General features: G+C 38.2%; 1 protein-coding gene across 1 annotated transcript in view; it reads left to right on the top strand.

Moving 5' to 3' along the window:
- Positions 1-20,422, top strand: part of URB1 (URB1 ribosome biogenesis homolog) — a gene marked incomplete at its 3' end in the record, with an annotated part of 56,645 nt that overhangs the window by 35,068 nt on the left and 1,155 nt on the right. Inside the window, exons 24-38 of the mRNA XM_081326323.1 lie at positions 677-860; positions 1,655-1,713; positions 3,643-3,836; positions 4,604-4,714; positions 5,386-5,449; positions 6,898-7,069; positions 8,308-8,410; positions 11,758-11,918; positions 12,447-12,558; positions 12,943-13,049; positions 14,328-14,471; positions 16,148-16,257; positions 16,796-16,987; positions 18,026-18,267; positions 19,093-19,665. Of these exons, the coding sequence (XP_081182449.1) occupies positions 677-860; positions 1,655-1,713; positions 3,643-3,836; positions 4,604-4,714; positions 5,386-5,449; positions 6,898-7,069; positions 8,308-8,410; positions 11,758-11,918; positions 12,447-12,558; positions 12,943-13,049; positions 14,328-14,471; positions 16,148-16,257; positions 16,796-16,987; positions 18,026-18,267; positions 19,093-19,665 (2,528 nt within the window). The remainder of the gene's footprint in view (positions 1-676; positions 861-1,654; positions 1,714-3,642; positions 3,837-4,603; positions 4,715-5,385; positions 5,450-6,897; positions 7,070-8,307; positions 8,411-11,757; positions 11,919-12,446; positions 12,559-12,942; positions 13,050-14,327; positions 14,472-16,147; positions 16,258-16,795; positions 16,988-18,025; positions 18,268-19,092; positions 19,666-20,422) is intronic.

Here is a 20,422-nt window from a genome sequence, read left to right as displayed (position 1 = left end):
TTTAGTATTTATTTTGATTTTAAAACAAGAGTAGACTTTCAGAGTCCTCTTTTTGTAGTCTGGTATTTTGAAGTATTTTGGACTGCAAGGTGATCAAACCGGTCGGTCCTAGAGGAGATCAACCCTGACTGCTCTTTAGAAGGCCAGATCCTGAAGTTGAAACTCAAATACTTTGGCCACCTAATGAGAAGGAAGGACTCACTGGAGAAGAGCCTAATGCTGGGAAAGATTGAGGGCAAGAGAAGAAGGGGACGACAGAGAATGAGGTGGCTGGATGGAGTCACTGAAGCAGGAGGCGTGAGCTTAAATGGACTCCAGAAGATGGTAGAGGGCAGGAAGGCCTGGAGGAACGTTGTCCATGGGCTCGCGATGGGTCGGACACGGCTTTGCAGCTAACAACAACATTTTGAAGTGAAGTGTGGATGAAAACCATAAAGTTTAACGTAGATATGTAATAGTTAGAGAAACTAAGCCCACTTTTCCCCCTCACGTGGCCCAATCTACGTTGCAGCCTTCTACTCGCTTAGCAATGGAAATTTTGGACTCAATTGTGGTTGTAAGTTGAGGACTACCTGTAGTTATGTTGAGCTTGTATAACGAGGGAAGGTTGAGAATATGCGGAAAATTGAAATTAAGACATTGCCTCTGCTCTGTTATTCTTTTCAACCCTCTCCAGGTGGATAATTGCTGACGCTGTATCAAGAGCTCTGGAGACCTCTGCAGAAAAACTGCATTCATGGAGGAAACATCTACTACTTACCTGTATGAAGTGGTTAATCCTGTCCTTCAGTGGTAGCCAAGAGCAAGAAACACATTCAGAAGTGGAGAATACCATGCTTTTGAAGCTAGAAACCTTATTGGTGAGGACTGGGTTTTTCCACTCATTTGTACATTAGTTGATTAAAAAATGGTGGAGTATCAGACATAAAAAGATGCTGAAAGAGGCAATATATTCCAGGGGCTTTTTTTCATTAGGGAGTGTATATCCATTGATAGGGCCATAGGTATACAAATAATTGTAAATGCTAGTTTTTCAATTTTGCTAGAATTTTGAAGAGCATGGACCCACCCAATGGTTACTCCAGACCAGGTTTCTAAATGTTACTAATTTCCTCTATAGCTGTGCATTCTGTTTCAAGGAAAAAGTACTATACTTTTAGTATTCACTAACCTTCTAACCTTTCATACGTTTCTGTTAAGAAGCAACTGTTCAGAAGTTTGATTTGATAGCATTATGAAAATGTGAGATTTGAAAAAGATAGAAATAAATAGCAAATAGAAATTTGCTATTATAGTTAACATTGTTTACAAACTCCTTCATACAACATTAAAATTCTCTATAGCAGTACTTTCCATATTAAAATTTGTAATCATGGAAGGAGATTCAATTCACACGAAACTTTATTTTAAATGACACATTGGCTCATAGGAGCCAATCCACACCTTTTTTTAAAAAAAAGTATGGTGCCAAAATCTTTACTGTTGGTCAGTTTGCTGCGTTGAATTTATGAAGAAAGGAATGGGGCTACTCTGTACATAGTGTGCAGAGGCCTCCTTTTGAATGATCTCTCTAGTTCAGGCCAATCAGAAAACAAGTCCTGAAAGCTTTATTATATTGCAGTGTGTGATATATTACTATTTCTTGTTTATCCAGAATTCAGTAACTGAAGTGGTTCCAGACAGTTGGAATAGTTTTGTGAAGCTGGGCCTAAAGTAAGCATACCGGTATTTATGTTTATAGCAATGATGCCTTTTTTTTTCAGATAGCCAAGCTGGAAAAATTCTGAGAGCGCAGTGCTTTAATGTACTAAATGCTCCCTACTTCCACACAAATGAAGTGTTTTTGATTATGCAAGCTATTTTACTGAATTCTCTCTCCCTCTCTGGGTATTTAGAATAATTACCGCACAGATTATATGCATGTAGAGAATTCTACTGTTTCCTAATTCTTCAGCCATAGGATGAAGAACTAGATTGCACTAATTCAATCAACCTGAAAAAAGTACAGGTTCCACTAAAATTCGTCACTTTGTAGTAATGTGAATATGAGATTAAATATTTGTAGAAATGGCCATTGGGATGTATTGGTATTGATTTCTATGAAGTATCGCAACTGCCTGAATGCAAAATTGCTTCCTGTTTATGGATTTTTTTTTAATGTAAGAAACAAAACCTAATATACCACGTTATTATCCTTTAAAGCTGAAACAGACAATCTGGAATAATCGGAGCCCCAGAAACCCTTGGATACAGCCTCTACAGCAGGGCTTTTCAACCAGTGGTACGGGTACCACCTGTGGTACATTGGCACCTGGCAGGTGGTACGCGACCATCCTAGAAAAAGTGGTAGCGGGGGAGGGGAATGAGCTGAACCGGTGGCAGCACCGCACAAGCCTGAGCAAGAGATAGCTGGAGCTGCAGGGCTGTCAGGGCTCAGCGAAAGCGCCAGGATCAGCGCCAGGCTCCAGCTGGAGTTCGGCGCTGATCCCGGCACATCTGCTGAGCCCAGAAGAAGCGCCGATCAGCTGGAATGTTGCAGCATCTCCAGGGTCTTGTGATTTACATTCAGATGCTTGGCAACTGATTCATATTTATGACCGTCACAGTGTCCCAGGGTCATGTAAAGTGACCAAAACCTGCTGCAACCACCCAGCAGACAGGGGGAATAAAAACCAAACACCCACCCCACCCCACCCCACCCCCGCTGCCAATCCTCAACAAAAATGCTCATATCAATGAAAACCTCAGACAGGAGGAAGAGCGCTGCCGGGCGGGCAGTCAGTTGTCTTGCTCGGCTGTGGCTTGGGGGGCACTTTTTTCAGTGCCATTGTAACTGAACAGTCACTAAGCAAACTGTTATAAGTCGAGGACTACCTGTACTTCATCACTTTTTTCCTTTTTTTTGTCATCAAGTTTTTGACACCTTGCTAGGCGACAGGTGGCACTCGGATGTTGCCATATCCTAAAAATGGTACAATGGGTGAAAAGGTTGAAAAGCCCTGCTCTACAGATCTACAAAAATACTACTAAATTGTCATTGTTAATGTGACAGACAAGCATAATCATGAAATGATTCAATGGATAGTCCTTGTTTATTTAGCAAATGTGCACAGTTAAAACAGTGATGAAGAAGAAACTATGACCAGTCCTTGCATTTATGACCTTCGGAAGTCTGTAAAGAAAGAACAACGGTTTTAAGCACAATTGCAAATTTACTTAGTGACCTTTTCACTCAACAACTTGAGTGAACTCACATAACTCTCAATTGTGATCACTAAATGACAACTTCTGATTATATTAAGTATATTTAATTTTAATTAAATGTAAAGATAATTTAAATAGTTTTGATTTTTTTCTGATCCAACCTACTAGGAAGTCCAGTATGCAACTAAAAATCCAAGTTCAGGAAAAATTGCTTACAGGAGGAGGTGAAGGCAGCTCTGATTATCCACTGGTTAGCATGGGCAGGGAGATACAATCTATTCTTTCTAAAATTGCAGTCATTGTTTACTACAGACTCTAAAATAGTGTCAGCAAGCAGATCAACTCCTGGTTCTGTATATAACTCTTTTTTTTTCTTGAACAAGCTTGTTAGCAGAACAGTCTGATGTTTGACGTCATGTCTTTTTAATTGTCATGCAGGTATCGTTATAAAGACCAAACTTTCCTGAAAACTCTGAATACAGCTATAAATATATTATACCAGAAAGAAATCTCGTTTAGACAGAGATTAACCAAACCTGAAGTGCTTTACATGATGATCACGCAGCATTCCCTGTTTTTGTCCACAATGCTGAGACCACAAGAAGGCAGTGACACGAATGCTCATCTAAGAGGTCTCTCTCCCTCTCCATTTTCTTTGGTGTCTGTGTATGATTTATATACCTGCAAACCATTTTTCTGTATATCCTGTTCACTGCCCACTGACATATTTTGGCATCTATCAAGTACTCTCACTTTCTTTCGAGATAATTTATAGACTCATACAGGCGGCATACAAGTTTAATAAATTATGATAATGCTCAACTTGTCAGTGAACTTCAAAAAAAGGAAGAATTATATATGGTTATATAGTGCCTTTTGCCCTGTATGTGAGAAATACTTTTTCTTCATAAAAGCAGTTGATTTCCTAGCAAATTATTTTCACCATTGTTTCAAGATCATTTTCCCAGAGGGTCCTGAATAAATTAAATTTATGTTGAACTTTAAAAAAAAGGTATGCATGTGGGATTATTGTAAATAATTATTGGTCTATAGTGTTTGTACCAACAAACACTATTCTAGTGTAGACCTCACCAACCTGTTGCCCTTCAGATGTCTTGGGCTACAATTCCCAGGTCATCCTGCCAGCATCTAGTTGGAAATGCATCTATAGGTTTCCGGTTTTAAGACACTAGAAAGTTCTGTATGTAGCTTAACTCATATGAATGGGAACTCTGCAGAAAATTAGTGTGGTGCTATTGTGATGCTTTATTTATCCCAGAAGATCTTGGCTGGTCAGCTTATTGTGCAGCATGATTACATTAAGTCTTGCAAAAAATAAATAAATTCAAATAGCATGGTGGAAGGGAAAGAGCAAAATATCTTTCCTTTTTGTTTTCAGAGGCGTTAGTGAGCCTCCTGTTGACTCTCGTGAAACTCTGCCCTGCAATTTGTGAAAGTAACCATTTTGCTGCGCTGCTTGGAGCATATGGTGCAACACTGAGTGTTTCAGGTGAGCAAACTTTCTGTTAAGAGTGATGTTTATTAACAAAAAAAACAATGTAGAAGAGAAGGGGGGGTATTGATTGTGCCATATTTGACTGAAACCATTTAATTGTAGTTCTTAATCAAGAAAACAGTCAGAAATTAATTTTAAAAGATTTTTTGTCTTTAGAGGGTTGAATGAAACTTTCATTTTTTTTGTTCTGCATTTTTAAACTAACACTGAGCAAAACTTTGAGAAAAGAAGGCCATGCTGCTCAAGACGTAGCAGTAGTGATGACTGGATGGGGGCTTGATGATTGGATGGGGTGGACTGAGCCTGGAGGATATTGAATACACCTTGTGATAGGTGTTCAGGGACTTCAGGTGGACTCACAACGATATTAAAGCCACTTTCACTGTTACTAGATGATGGATGTTTCCATAAAATACTAGCATTCAAGATGATGATAGGATATAAAAGCTGAAAGCTGAGAATGACAATATTGAGTCAAAGATGCTAGTTTTCACTTAAGCCTTCAGTGAGATACCTGCATGTACGGAGTGCCTGAAATGGAGAGAATGGGATGTGCACACATCTATGTCTAGCGATAGAGATGCAAATGTTATATGATGATGTTCTTAGGAATGTTGGTTTCCTCTAGGTATATGTCATTTTTACATTGTCTTTCATGTTTTTAGATCAGAAGATATTGTTTCTGCTTAAAATATATGAAAATAATGGTCTAAGCCTTCTTGACTTCAGGTTTGTTTATATTCATCTTGGTCATTGTAATAGGTGAAAAATGCACACATCTTGTCAGCCTTATTTTGCTATGGTTTGCTTAACTGGAATTGGTTGAATAAACCACATATTTTGGGTTCATAAAATAGATTAAGATATAAATTATTCATAGGAAATAGTTTATATAAATATAAACTATACACAAAGTGCAAAGCTTGGGTTTACAGTGCATAATAAGCCAAAATCAAGCAAGCAACATGATATATAGCCTAAAACTATAGGCCACAAGAGGCCCTCAAAAAATTATGTCTCTCAGAAGCCTTCAAAACATTGTTATCAAACAATAATTTTAGTGTGGCAAAATAGGAAAATTATTTAAATACGTAATGAGTCTGATCTTAATTCAGTAATTTTATTTAATGCCTGGCTTCACCTGTTAGTTTTTGGAATGAAGTCTTCCCTACTACACTATTCAAAAATCAAGAAATATTTATACAATCTTTGAATAGTGTGACACCAGAATGGAGTCCCTATGTCTACAAACTCCCCTTAAATTATTTGCTGCTGCCATAACTGGCTGTGGCCACTAACTCCAAGTATAATAAGTAGTATGAATTATCTAAGTGCTGCCATCTTCTTACAACTAGAAGCAGCAGAAATGCAGAATGGGACCTCCCTTACCTACCATATATGTGCAAGGACAGATAAGATAATAAGTTGTTTTATTTGTTAGGAAAGTGGCAGTTTGCTTTTTCTTTGCTTTGCAGGCCTTTAGATATTGGTATTTGGCTGTGGGTTTCAGTATAAACTTAGTGAACTGGTAAATTCCGGGACCATCTTTTATTCTGATCATTCTGAGCATTCTCCCATTTACTTCAATGATCAAGAAACGCTGTTATGAAATATTCTTCTCACAAGGGATAGAGTTCTAGGACAGATGCTTGTCATCTCTCCTTCCTACAAGGTGGTCAAGAATATAACGGTAGCACTTAAATATCTGGATCATCTTGCACCTGGACAAGCAATATTAGTGATAGCTAGAAATACCGTTAGAATATCTCACCTGTCTTGGACATATTTATTCTGAATCATTGAAGAAGCACATCTTGAAGGCAACAGTTTGGGTTCCATTTTTTATTTTTATTTGATTAATTAAAAATAACATTGTGGCTATGAAAAGAAGCCGCCTGCTTTGACACACTTTGCAGAAGTCAATACTTTATAAAGATGATTCACTGTGACCATCTCTGCAGTTTACCAAAACAAACAGAATGGAGTTAAATGTCATTTCATAATGGTGCAATTTTGTTTGAAATGACTTAGGAAGGGAAAGGAAACACATTCTTGTAAGAAGCGAAATCAAAGTCTAACCTTATTTTACCGTTAATAAGTCAGATTAATTTTTTGATTGCTATCTTCTCTTCAAGTACAACCTAAAAATACATGCTTTTCTCCTGGTATAATTCTAGAATATTGCTTTGGGGTCCGGCTGCTGTGGAGCATCATAAAACATGCAAAAGTTTGGGGAAGTCACTATGGCAACAACCAAGCATGCAAGAAATTATGTGCCTGCTGGATCGAGAACTAATGATGAGGACCATACTCCACTTCCCCCAGCATCGATGTCTTCTTTCCCCGGAGGTGAAAGTCAAGCCAACATGTAGTAGTAATTTCTAAGTTTACAGATAGTCCTCAACTTACAATTGGTCATTTAACAACCATTTACAGTCATGATATCCTTGAAATGGGTGCTCTGTGACCCGTAAAGCACTTCTACTGTCATAAAACATTGTGTAGGGCTCCACTCAATCACATGACCACATTTCAGGCACTTAGCAACCTGTTATCATTTACAACCAGTTGCTAAGTGCCCTGTGATCATGTGATCACAATTTGCACTCCTCTCTCCCAGCTTCCCCAGAAACTTAATGGGGAAGCCAGCAAGGAAGGTTGCAGGTGGGAGGAGAGGCATTGGATTCCCTATGAGCTGTGGTGGTGAACCTATGGCACGCATGCCACAGGTGGCACACAAAGCCCTCTCTGTGGGCATGCGCGCCGTCACCCCAGTCCTAGGTCTTCAGCTGGGTTTTATAAAGCCTTTTCAGTTTAGGCCTCCGCCGCTGTGTGCAAAAAAAAAAAAGTTCAATCAATTTCAACTTCTCGCGGGAAACAAAAGATCTTGCAAAGTTGGAAGTGATGGATTGAACTTTTTAGTCCCACCCAGTCTGCCATTACCACCGCAGCCACGCCCACCCAATGGGCCACGCCCACCCAGCACCGGACGATACGTAAGTGGGTTTTGGCTTGCAGTTGGGGCACTTGGTCTCTAAAAGGTTCACCATCTCTGCCTATGAGCACTGAGGAATTCCCCCTCCCTTCTGTGCAGGGAGAGAAATGGACCTCAGACATGGCAAAAAATACCAGCGTTTTTTGCCTTTCACAATGCTTTCTTTCCCCAGAGAGGAAATTCCTTGGTGCGCTGGAGAAACGGACTTCAAATCTGGTGAAAAAGTTAACAAACCCCATCATTCTCATCATTATTCTCCCTGGTGGGGCAGGCAGAGGGCCCTAGCCTCCTAGGTGTGGTGGGAGGCCCAAGCCCTTTCCTTGCCCCACCCCATCCAGGAGGCCTGAGGTCTCTCCCTGGCGCTCTGCATAATGACCCACATGGTTGCCTAACAACTTCCACTGGGATATCAAGAATTGCAGTTGTTGAGTGAATGTATAGCATAGTATCGCTTCGCTCAGCAACTGAAATTTTGGGCCCAATTCTGAGTGTGTGTGTGTGTTTCAGTGTTTGTATAATACATTCTGGAAAAAAGCAACCAAGAAGCAAGTTGAAATGCAGGCATGCATTCTTTTAATGTTTTTCATTTTAGAAAGAACATATCTTCCAGAGCGAAAACAAAAGTGATTTGGGTTTTGAAGATCTCTACGATCCTTGTTTTCTTCTCCAGCTGTTCAGTGAATTATTAAGACCAGGTATATGAAGTGATTGTCTTGCATTGTCTGGAAGCATTCGATACAATCCGAACCTTTGGACCCGTCTTCTTTCCCAGTCTGGGCCAGCAACTGTCTGACTGGCTGTTCCAAGAGTTGAGAGAGCTTGTATGTTGGGGAAGATACTATAAACGCTGTTTTTCACACACAGAAAAATCAGTTCTAAATGTGTGAGGTCTTAAGACAGGGGATCTTTCACAAGATCTTAGGGACATCTACCAGAAAACCTGGTGAATTAAACAACCCTCTTCTTGGTCAGTGTGAATTTGATTTTGTAGCTTGATTTGGACTTTTTTTTTGAAATGCCTCTTTCAGATTTATTCTCTAAGGGGGGTGGTTATGTTTCTTAATGCTTTAAGAAAAATGGCACTTTGGGGTTTTCAACAATATTTTTTAAATAATGTAACGCAGAATGAATGGAGCTACCTTAACTTTTTTTTTTTTTTAAAAAGCATCCGTTCAGAGCCACTAGCTGATTTTCAGCAGAGAGCAAGTGGGGCAGAAGAGGACGGTGATATTGGGTGCTGAACCTGTATTTCATCCCGAAAGCCCTAAAAGGACAATTGTTTTGTGATCATAGAAAAGAGATAAAGAAATGAGATTTAAGAGATAAGAAATTTAGGGAGCATCAGCATTATAATTATACTTAACAATTCAAATATAATTTCATTTGCCTTTCAGTTTTATCTTTTGTTGTTGTTGTTGTTCCAGTCCCAAGCTGCCTTTTGGAGAATAATTCTGTGTGTATGAAGGGTAGCTCTCAATCTGGGGAAAAAAGTTCATTAGATGTATGGAGAAATACATACGAGGCTACCTTTTCCTTAAATAGAATGATATTTTGTTTTCTTTGGTGACTTACTATTTCCTTATTTACATTCTCTATTTTTCTTTTTTTGCCTCTTCTCTATGCTGTTCAGACTGAAGATCCCATTGTCCCACATGCCTTAATACCACCTCTTATCCTGCATATACATGTGGGCTAAAGGACATATGTTTCTTTTTGCGTGGTGTTATAAGAGCACTGTGAGGCAAATGTTTTAATAATTCTCACTATTTTAACCCATATTATTTAAAAAAGAAAGACATGGCAGTTTCTAGTACTGATTATTGTTATCAGCAATTGTTTGCGTAGCAGCCCTCTTTCCAAGGTTTGGTAAATAAGCTGTGTGTCCAACATAAATTAAAGCTACGTTAGCAACTGAGTCTAGTTGGCAAGGTCAGGGGTTTTGTACACGTTTCTTTGTATGTCCTAGACCTATTTTCAGATTAATCTTCAGAAAATTCACCTTGGCCTTGCGCATAAAAAGCAAGGTCTTTTATCCTTGATAGAATGTGACTTTTCATAAAATGGAACTGGATGGGGGAATTAACTAGAGCCACTTTTCATTCTGGCTCTGTCCTCAGCATTGTAGTGTTTTCATTGGACTCACTGCTCCACAAACATATGTGAACTGATCGAATAAAAATACAAACCCTTTCCCCCCAAAATGCTACCGTATTTTCCGGCGTATAAGACGACTGGGCGTATAAGACGACCCCCTACATTTCCTGTTAAATTATAGGGTTTGGGCTATACTCGCCGTATAAGACTACCCCTCTTCCAACGCACACCAAATAAAATTTAAAAAACATCAGATTTGATTTTAATATGGTAATTTTAATTCAAATGCTTATGACATGCAGGTACTTAGTAGGAAAACTGTCACTTATAAACATAAGGCTGTTTGTCATCAAACATGTAAACATAAAACAGTGCAAGTGGATTAAACTTAATAATAACAATAACAAGAAGAAGAAGAAGAAGAAGAAGTTGGAAGGGACCTTGGAGGTCATCTAGTCCAACCCCCTGCTAAGGCAGGAAACCCTATACCATTTCAGACAAATGGCTGTCCAGTCTCTTCTTAAAAACTTCCAGTGTTGGAGCATTCACCACTTCTGGAGGCAGGTTGTTCCACTGGTTAATTGTTCTAACTGTCAGGAAGTTTCTCCTTAGTTCTAGGTTGCTTCTCTCCTTGACTAGTTTCCATCCATTGCTTCTTGTCCTGCTTTCAGGTGCTTTGGAGAATAGCTTGGCTCCCTCTTCTTTGTGGCAGCCCCTGAGATATTGGATCACTGCTATCATGTCACCCCTCACCCTTCTCTTCGTTAAACTACACATACCCAATTCCAGCAACGGTTTCATATTTTCCTAATTCACTTTTTCACTTTTCCTAATTCACTCTAAAGTTTTCGCTGCGCAGAGCCTTAAGTAACACCAGCTGCCTGCAATTAGTGCAGGTTCGCATCCCACCAGGCTCAAGGTTGACTCAGCCTTCCATGCTTCCGAGGTAGGTAAAATGAGGACTCAGATTGTTGGGAGCAATAAGCTGACTTTGTAATAATGCTGCTTGTGGGGGGGGGGTGAAAGCTCTAATAAGCAGGCATATATATAGAATGAAGGCTATTGCTAAGCACATTGATTTGTGCTTTAAATTGTAAGCCTCCCTGAGTCTTTGGAGAAGGGCGGGATATAAATGGGATTAAAAAAAAAGACCAAATGGGAGATCCGCTCCAGGTTTTCCAGCCAGCCCGCCCAGTTCCTGAGTCAAATGTGTCCTTAGAGCTAAGCAGCTGCTATGGCTGCGGCATTCCCCACCTGCCTTTCAAGTTGGGATAGACTACAGCTGCTCTTCAACTTTAGAAGGAAAGACGCCCAGACCCCAGCCTGTAAAAAATCACAGACTGCAGCTTCTTCTCCAATTGGTCCCGCTTTCCCTGCACAGACTAAATGGGAGATCCGCTCCAGGTTTTCCAGCCAGCCCTGTCCCTAAAGTTTCAGCACCCGGCGTATAAGACGACCCCTGACTTTTGAGAAGATTTTCATAGGTTAAAAAGTCGTCTTATACGCCGGAAACTACGGTAATTACCACAGGATACACAGAAAAGTGTAGTAAGAGATAACAAATCTGTTTTAGTGGCTATGAATATGCATTTTGATAAAAGGGAGAAAAAAATGGTATATATATATATATATATATATATATATATATATATATATATACACATACACATACACACACACACACACACACACACACACCAGAATATAGAATCCATTAGATAGGATGCAGTAGGGATTCTTTTGTGTGAAGAGGATATTCAGGCAGTTCAGTGGGTTCAACTTTATACAGGAAGAGGGCAACAGAGAAGACTGTTTTTCTAATGAGACTGTTATTAATTCTGTTGGTGCTTGCTGTGATTTTAATCTGAGCGTTCAGATGTTATTTTCTTGAATTATTTCGAAAGACCTTCCCGTTAAAAATGCAATTTCTTTTCTCCTTGCTGTGTAGAGTGTGTTGTGGCATGTCATAAGTTTGTTGAAGTCAATGCATTGGGCTTGACAGTGGCTGCCCTTAGCAGCTATGACAGTAACATGCGTGCAGCGGCCTACCATGTCCTGAGTTCTTTTCGCACACATCTGGAAGCAGCTCGGTTTCGAGAGCAGAAACAGGTAGAGATGAGTTGACCTTTGTACCACTTAACAGTAAGACAAATTTTGTGGATTGAAATGAAATCCAGTCTATTCCAGTCATTTATATGGGGTCAATAGACTACCTGGGTTGTTAATTTTTTAAATTAAATCAAATCTCGAATCATGACTTAGAATGCTTATTTTTCCCTCTGTCAAATAGGTAAATGTTTTAGAGTACTTTGTAGTTTATCTGTCTTCTTGAAATTTGAGGTTGTGTATGAATCAACAGATGACCGAATCCAAATTGGGATGAATATTCTTTATGCAATTTTTAAATAAGTTTTTTATAATAGTATTTCTATTTTGTTATGCATCCGTGTCGATCTTCAGATGCTCTGATTTCAAGGAGTATGTTAGGGGTTATGATGAATAACAATTTATTTGCAGCAGCTCTAAAGAAAAATAAATATTCTATGAAAAATAGTTTTGTGGGTGCAATTAAATGTTCCTAAATGGAATTTTTAAATATCTTTTTCCAGTTGTTTTTCTTTTTCCTCTTTTTTGTAGTTGCTGTATCTTATGGACGTTGTACAAAATGGAATAAAACAACCAAACCTCAAATTTACTTTCCCTTTAACACTCTATATATCTAGAGTTGCCCAGCAAATACTGAAGCCAGGTATGATGGAACTTGATAGAGTTTTTGTCTGTAATTTTCCCATTCCATAAAAATAATGGAAATGTTTAAAATTCACAGACAAATGTGGAACAAATGGCCGTTCTCTATTTGAGATATCTGTGATAATGGCTGCATTGGAGAAAGGATAGTAGTGGAAAGGAAAATACAAGGAAGTTAATTCTATGTAAAGTATATATACATCAAATCAAATTAAGAAAATGAAAATTACAGTTGATACCTGTGATGTTTCAGATTTTTTTATGCATGAAGAAATTTTCATTGTTAAGATAATACAACATAAAATTCTATAATGTGCTTTGTAATTAATGTGAAACTGGGCAGTTTTTTCTTGCTGTAATATTCAATTTTGTGTTGTTTTTACAGAGGAACATATGTACACAAAGTTGAACAGATTTCTTCTATCCCACCAGTATTTGGATTTGAGAAAAGTGCCAGGATTTTTTCAACTTTTCTATAGTTTTGATTCAGAGGTAAAGAGACTCATGTGGAGATGTCCAGCTATCTTTTTTCATCTTCTTCTGCTACGTTGCTTAGATGTTATCATTCAACTACTTTCTTGCTGTTCTATTGCCATTTTAAACATGTTCTCCAGAAAGTCTCAACCTGAAAACCTTTGCAACTTGTGCATGTTTATTTGAGATAAGAAAAATGTGTAATATTGTTTTATATCCACATGCAACCAAAGGTAAACCTTCTGAGAGAAAATAGGTTTATTTCACCACAGAGGCAGAATTTTTATGAAAGACTTTAGGCATTATGGGTTGCTAATATTTATTTAGTTGAATGTGCTGATTCAAAGAAAGAGTTAAAATTAGATAAAATCATTAAATTGTAAGTGAAAAAATACCTGGTACCATGTTTCCCCAAAAATAAGACCTGGTCTTATATTTTCTTTGCCTCCGAAAGAGGCATTAGGTCTTATTTTCAGGGAATGTTTTTTCCACTGTCTTGCCTCACAGCACCAACATTCCTGTCCAGCAGGCACCTGTGTGGCCGCTGCCAGCCATTTCTTCTGTGGCTGCTCGCCGCCTCTGCTATCAAAATGGAGGCCAGGGGGGCAACAAAGGAGCCAACCCAGGGCTCTGTTCTGGGCTCCAGAGCCCTTTCCTCCTGAAGGCCTCTACTGGCGAAACAAAGGCCAGGGGGGATGACATGCGTGTCAACTTGGGGCTCCATTCTGGCCTCAGAGCCCTTTCCTGAAGGTGTCTGCTGGCAAAACAGAGTCTGGGGGCAGCGCACGCAAGCGGCAGCAAGCAGCCGCAGAAGAAGTGGGCCAGCAGCAGCCATGCAGGCTCCTGCTGGATGCGCTGTTAGTGCCGCTGCTGCGAGGTGAGGCAGGTGTTGGGGCATGGGAGGCCAGGCTATGTGGGCCCTGAGGTAAGCGGGTGCAGGGCGCGTGGGGCAGCTCCACCCCCTCCCCAGTCTACCTTGTCTCACCTCTTGGTGGCACCATGAACAACTAGACGGAATGGGCGGGCGGCCAACTGTACAGACTCTTAACCAGGGCTTATTTGGGGGATAAGGCTTATATTAGGCGCAGACGTAAAAATCAAGCTAGGGTTTATTTTCGGAATAGGTCTTATTTTCAAGGAAACACGGTAGTAGATCTGGAATTTAGGTTATATGGTTTAAGGATTTCTATTTTTTTTAGTCTCCTTTTTGAAGCACATCTGTTATCTGGACTGAAAGAATAATAATGTAATTTTGCTTGATTCCTTGATGCTTTATGTGTTTTCTTTGTTTTCTAGCACAAAATGGAACGTGAATGGGTTCTAGCTATTATTGGAGAAGGTCTCAGAGATAAAAACTGCTATCAGCTGTATGATTATCAAAGAATTTTCCATGTCATTCTGTCCTTCTTCCAGAGCCCCTTGTGTGATGAAGCAACACAGGTAAAACTCTTCTAAAAATAAAATGGTTTTCATTTCATTTAGAGCAGGAATGCCATTTACACTCTTATGCCAAGATGTCAATCTGAGTCTGTCACTGTAAATTGGAAGCTCTCCTATACATTCTGTAATAAATGTAACATTTGAAGGAAAAAATATAGAGACTTACCAAATGTTGTTGCAGTTAGTTAGATTTTTAAGTCTGGTATAGATTTTAAACTCTGCTGCTGCAGAGGGCTGTCATTCTGTGAAATGCTGTGGAAGATAGTGAAGAGAAGCCAGCGGGAGAAAAAAAGCAAATTTGTAAGGTTGCCTCCTTTCCACTCCTGTTTGGAGGAGGCCCCTTTGGAGCAAAAACCTGCCTTAAGCAGAAGGATATAATTAAATGAAACTTCAAAATTAGTTTGGATGAAAATATGGAGTCTACATGCTGACATTTATTGCCCTTTGCATTTTTTGATATATGATGTGCAAACTGTGTATTCAGGTATAGAATCTGCACAACATAAAAATAGTCCAGGAAACAAAAACTTCCAGAAAGCCTAATCTGAGATGGATTTACCAATATGTTTGGGCACACATGTGTGTACATGCACACACACACACACACACACACACACACACACTTCAATTGTAGTCTGCCTGAGCATTCATTATCCAAGACTCTTACATATCTATCTAGTTGCACTATATTGGCTTCTCTCTTACCGTATTTTCTGGCGTATAAGACGACTTTTTAACCCATGAAAATCTTTCTCAAAAGTCAGGGGTCGTCTTATACGCCGGGTGCTGAAACTTTAGGGACAGGGCTGGCTGGAAAACCTGAGCGGATCTCCCATTTGGTCTGCGCAGGGAAAGCGGGACCAATTGGAGAAGAAGCTACAGTCTGTGATTTTTTACAGGCTGGGTCTGGGCGTCTTTCCTTCTAAAGTTGAAGAGCAGCTGCAGTCTATCCCAACTTGAAAGGCAGGTGGGGAATGCAACAGCCAGAGCAGCTGCTTAGCTCTAAGGACACATTTGACTCAGGAACTGGGCGGGCTGGCTGGAAAACCTGGAGCGGATCTCCCATTTGGGAAAGCTTTAGAGTGAATTAGGAAAAGTTTAATCCACTTGCACTGTTTTATGTTTACATGTTTGATGATAAACACCCTTATGTTTATAAGTGACAGTTTTCCTACTAAGTACCTGCATGTCATAAGCATTTGAATTAAAATTACCATATTAAAATCAAATCTGATGTTTTTTAATTTTTATTTGGTGTGCGTTGAAAGAGGGGTAGTCTTATACGGCGAGCATAGCCCAAACCCTATAATTTAACAGGAAATGTAGGGGGTCGTCTTATACGCCCAGTTGTCTTATACGCCGGAAAATACGGTAATTGGTATGGTTGCTTCCGTAAGTGAAGTTCAACGTAGAAAATTTAATGAACACTGTGACAACTGCAGCAACATCACTTTATTTTCTTTTTCCCTAGGAAGTTTGATAGTATATGAACACAGATAATATGATAATTAGTATTTCTCCAAATACTCCAACCCTTATAACTAGGGTTGTATTCGAGCCACTACGGTATTATTAAAGCGTTAGATGCTATTCTGATCTATAGCATGGTGCTAGAAAACTCCCTTTTATCATCATCTTTTATTAATAGTGTCTTTTTGTTTTGTTTTGCCTTTCAGTATCAGATTCTGGAAATACTTCAAAATGCTGCATACATCACTAAAGCTGCTTATGAACTAATAAGGGACCATAGCCTTTTAACCTGGCTGTTGTCTGTTGTTGAGAAAAGGTACACAGAAATCTCTTTAGGTCTCTGAGCTAAGCAGGGATGTGACTGTGCAATTAATTTACACAATGGTTCAGGTTACATTTCCTTTCATAGATGCATGTTTTCTTCTTCATAGACTTTTTTATATAACTGAATAATGGTCAGAAAAATGACTTGGTACATTTATTAAAAGCTTAAGAAGTACTTCAGGGTCAAATAAAACCTCATTTCAAAATATGTTGCCTCTTTTAGAAATATCAGACGTCACTTAAAGCAAGTGATGTGTTCAAAATTTTATTTGTTAAGAGATTTTGAAGAATGTAATATTGTATAATTGAAATTAGTATAAAAGTAACTCTGGTAACTAATCTTGTATTACCCTGAATCATATTTTTTAACCCAAATTGTAAGAACTAATATTAAATTTATATAAAAGAAATTGAATTCAGATGTTCTAACTACTTTGTTAGTTCCTAAAAATGTGAGTTTTTATAATATAAAAAACATATAGTAATAAAATTAAATGTTTTCCTGAAATACTTGTCTTTTTTATTTCTAGGTTTCTAGAAAACAAGTTGTTAATACGTGTAATCTCCTTAATCCACACTCTCTGGAAAACTAATTTAGGAAATAAGCAAACTTCACTCAATTCATCTAGTCAATTGGAATTAAAAGAGAATCAGAAATTCCTTCCCATCCAGCTTATTAATGAATTTCTCCATGTTCTGCTCACACTTCTTAACCACATCCGGTAATTATTATCTATTTTTAAGGTGTTGTATAGTTATACTCTTTTGGCATATACTTTTCCTTTACAAAAAGAATTACTTTTTCATTGTAAACAAAGAGTAATATTTGTCGTCATAATCTACCCCAATCTAGCCATTAATTTTTTCTGCTGAAGTCAGGCCTGTCTTCCATAATTCATGCTTTGTATCATTTGAAATTTCTGCCTCACGTTGCTAAAATGTTTTTTTCTGGGCAATGACTACTGACTTAGGAGGCTTTTCTGAAGGCTGTGTCACATTAGTTTGGATCCTGTTAGCAAAACTGAATAGGCACAGGTGTTCTTTTGAGCCTTTGTTTTAGGTGGGCTTTTGACCTATCTTGACCAGCCCCCCCCAACAGATATTCTTATCTAACTGAGATGTTACATCTAATTTTACTTCTTATTGAACAATCAAATAAATGTATCTTTTATGGTCCTCCCCCCAATGTGTACACATTCCTAGGGGGAAAAATGGAAGTTGAGATTATCAGCTTTGCAATAGTTAAGCCACAAGGTGCCTAGGACATGAAAGGCTTTCTGATTCAGGAAAGGATGCAACTGGTGCACCAATTGGAGTTGCACAATTGCCTTTATGACCACAGCTGCCACCTGCTTACAGAGCATGAGCCCTAAATTGCATTGTTTAAAGATTGATCATTCCCAGATGCAGCGGGCCTTAATAATCCATGGCTTGGTCTTGGTAGGATTGAGTCAAAGTTGGTCCCTCCCCATCCAGGGAACAACAGATTCAGAAGCCGTAACAACTGATAAGTCATTAGCTCCAAGTCACATATTAATACTTAATCTTCTATAAGATTAATATATAGATACAGTGTTTATGCCATATTGGTAATGTTTTCCAATAATGTATAAATTATCCATCAAGTTTCTTCTTTTGCTTCATTCAGGAATGAGATTAACTATTTGGTGTCTAATAAAATCAACAGTGAGTTTAGTCATTATTTGTTGAAATCATAAATATTTTGTCCTAATTTTTGTCTCCTGTCTTCTGCTAAATAGAACCAACTTGGATCCTGTTGAGTTTATTCAGTTTTTCAATGTATTAAGTTCTGTATTGGAATACCGTACTCTGGTTATTGAAGCCTTCAGAGAAATGGGCAGATTCATTATAAATGAACATATCCTTTCAAACAATGATGTTTTGCTACTTTTGTACAAGTGGAGTATAATTAGTAAAGATATGGAGCTTCAGAATGACCTGCATGTTATTGCACAACAATACCAAATCAAAGAATTGCTTAGTAAGTATTCTCAAAGTACTTCAGAGTTGCTGTTATATCAATGTCTAGATTCAGCAAATGCTACAAAAACAGCCACTTATTCTGAGATTAAAATAGATTCCTGCATTTGTAATAACTCACAAATCAATATGTTTGCCAGATGAGTTACTCTAGAACACTGAATTCAGCAGGCATATATTTGAAAAAAATATCTCCTTGATTCATGATGGGGAATTAATTTGAATAGCTTCATGTTCGGCTTACTGAAAGTCAGTGTCAAAAGCTTTTTATATAACATAAAGGCATTGAAAATAGGGACATCATCAGTGTTTCGGTTTGCCAAAGATTAATTTAGGAAATGAAATACCTATGTAAGCACATTCTCTGATGAGGGAGGAATGATTGAGGAAGAACTGTGAGGGAGTTAAAATACTTTGAGAATAGGTAGGGATACTGTGTGTAAACAACTTCATATTGTGTAATGTGAACATGTATCTGATTCTATTTAGCTAAATTACTACCGTTGATTTTAAAGGCAAAGCGTATAAACCTTTGATGCATTTGATACAAATATTTTTGCTGCACAAAACAGGTGCTGTTCCAGAGATCTTGTTAGATATTAATTAACATTTGCTTTTTTAATAATTAAGGGGCAATACTTAACTTGCTGGTATTTATTTAATATGAAATCTGCTACTTTTTGAGGTAATTAGCATACTCAGTAGAAAGTTATTCTGCACGACAATATCTGTCGATTCATCTCTGCCTTAGTACTCATAATCAATTACTTATTGATTACCCTTATGCCATTGCTTATAAAAGGCTCTTTGCTTTTATCTAATTCAGAAAATACAGACAGGAACAAACCACGGTTACATTCGCAAGCATCAATCCGACTAGCTCAGAGAAAGAACAGAACTGAAATAGAGGCACCTTCAATCTCTGTATGGAAAGAAGTCTATTTAAATGAATGCAAAACTCTTCTGAGATCTGTTTTTATCCACTGGGAACCCATTTTACTGAAAATATCCACAAAATCTCCAACAGAGCAGAAAGGATATAGTAATCCAGAGCTTACATGCAAGATTGCTTATTTAGTATTTAGATGGCTTGTGACATCCCTCCTTGATGGCAACTTGAACATTCAGAATGTACTCCTGACTTTCTGGTGGTTTAAAAAATGTGCTTTTGAAAACAACTTTACATTGGATTATATTCTTAAAGATGGATCACTGAAAAGGGCTATATTTAAGCTTTATAGCAGTATCTGTAATGCCTCTGAAGTTGTGAATCTGAGTGATCTCTCTGTGCTTAATGGAATCATGCTCCATCTACTAGAATCTCAGGGCCTGACAGAAAATAATTTTCATGGGACAGTGAAAAAATTCTGCCTCACTGAAATGACAGAAGTGAACAAAGGTAATTTGTTTCCCCCCCCCCCCACAAAAATACTCTCTCCTTTCCCTACATGTTATCTTTGACATATGCTAAACTTCAGGTCTATTAACTTATAGCTATGAATAGAAATCATCAAACTGAAAAAGGCTGTTCTGCTTATGAAACCTTGGAATTTGCTATATATCATAGTACAAGTTAACATTTCTAGAAGATGAGTTACAGTCAAGGGCAAATAACAGTTCAGAACATTGGGTTTTAGCATAATTATATGCTAAATTATATGGTTTAGTATCCCAAAGGTGCTTTTTCAAAAGGCAACTGGACTTTGTTTTTCCTTGAAGACACTTCGCTTCTCATCCAAGAACTTCAAAAATAAAGAAGCTTCTTGGATGAGAAGTGAAACATCTTCAAGGAAAAACAAGAAAGTCCAGCTGTCTTTTAAAAATGCATCTTTGGGACAACTGTGACCTGGATGACTAAGAATCTCCATAGATATCTTTAATATCTTTAAAACTACAATGTACAGTAATATATAAAAGTTTGAGTCTTCAGGTACTAGTTTTTCTGCTACTTTAAAGTCAAGGCAATACTAGTAGCTATTCAAATATTAATTGGGTGGTTGAAGTTATAACTGGAGTGGGTGGATTCTACTGGAAGATGAGATATTCCATGTCAGATCTTTTGCAGACTAAATTGAATCTACAAGAGAGATGCTCAAATACTAATAACTAGGAATATCTAAATTAGGCATGTCCAACCTGCCAGATGCAAACCACAT

The sequence above is a fragment of the Vipera berus genome, assembly GCF_964194415.1.
Source record: "Vipera berus genome assembly, chromosome: 4".
NCBI lineage: Eukaryota > Metazoa > Chordata > Lepidosauria > Squamata > Viperidae > Vipera > Vipera berus.
The sequence above is the reverse complement of the archived record's forward strand: the minus strand, read 5'-3'. Positions and strand labels throughout refer to the sequence as shown.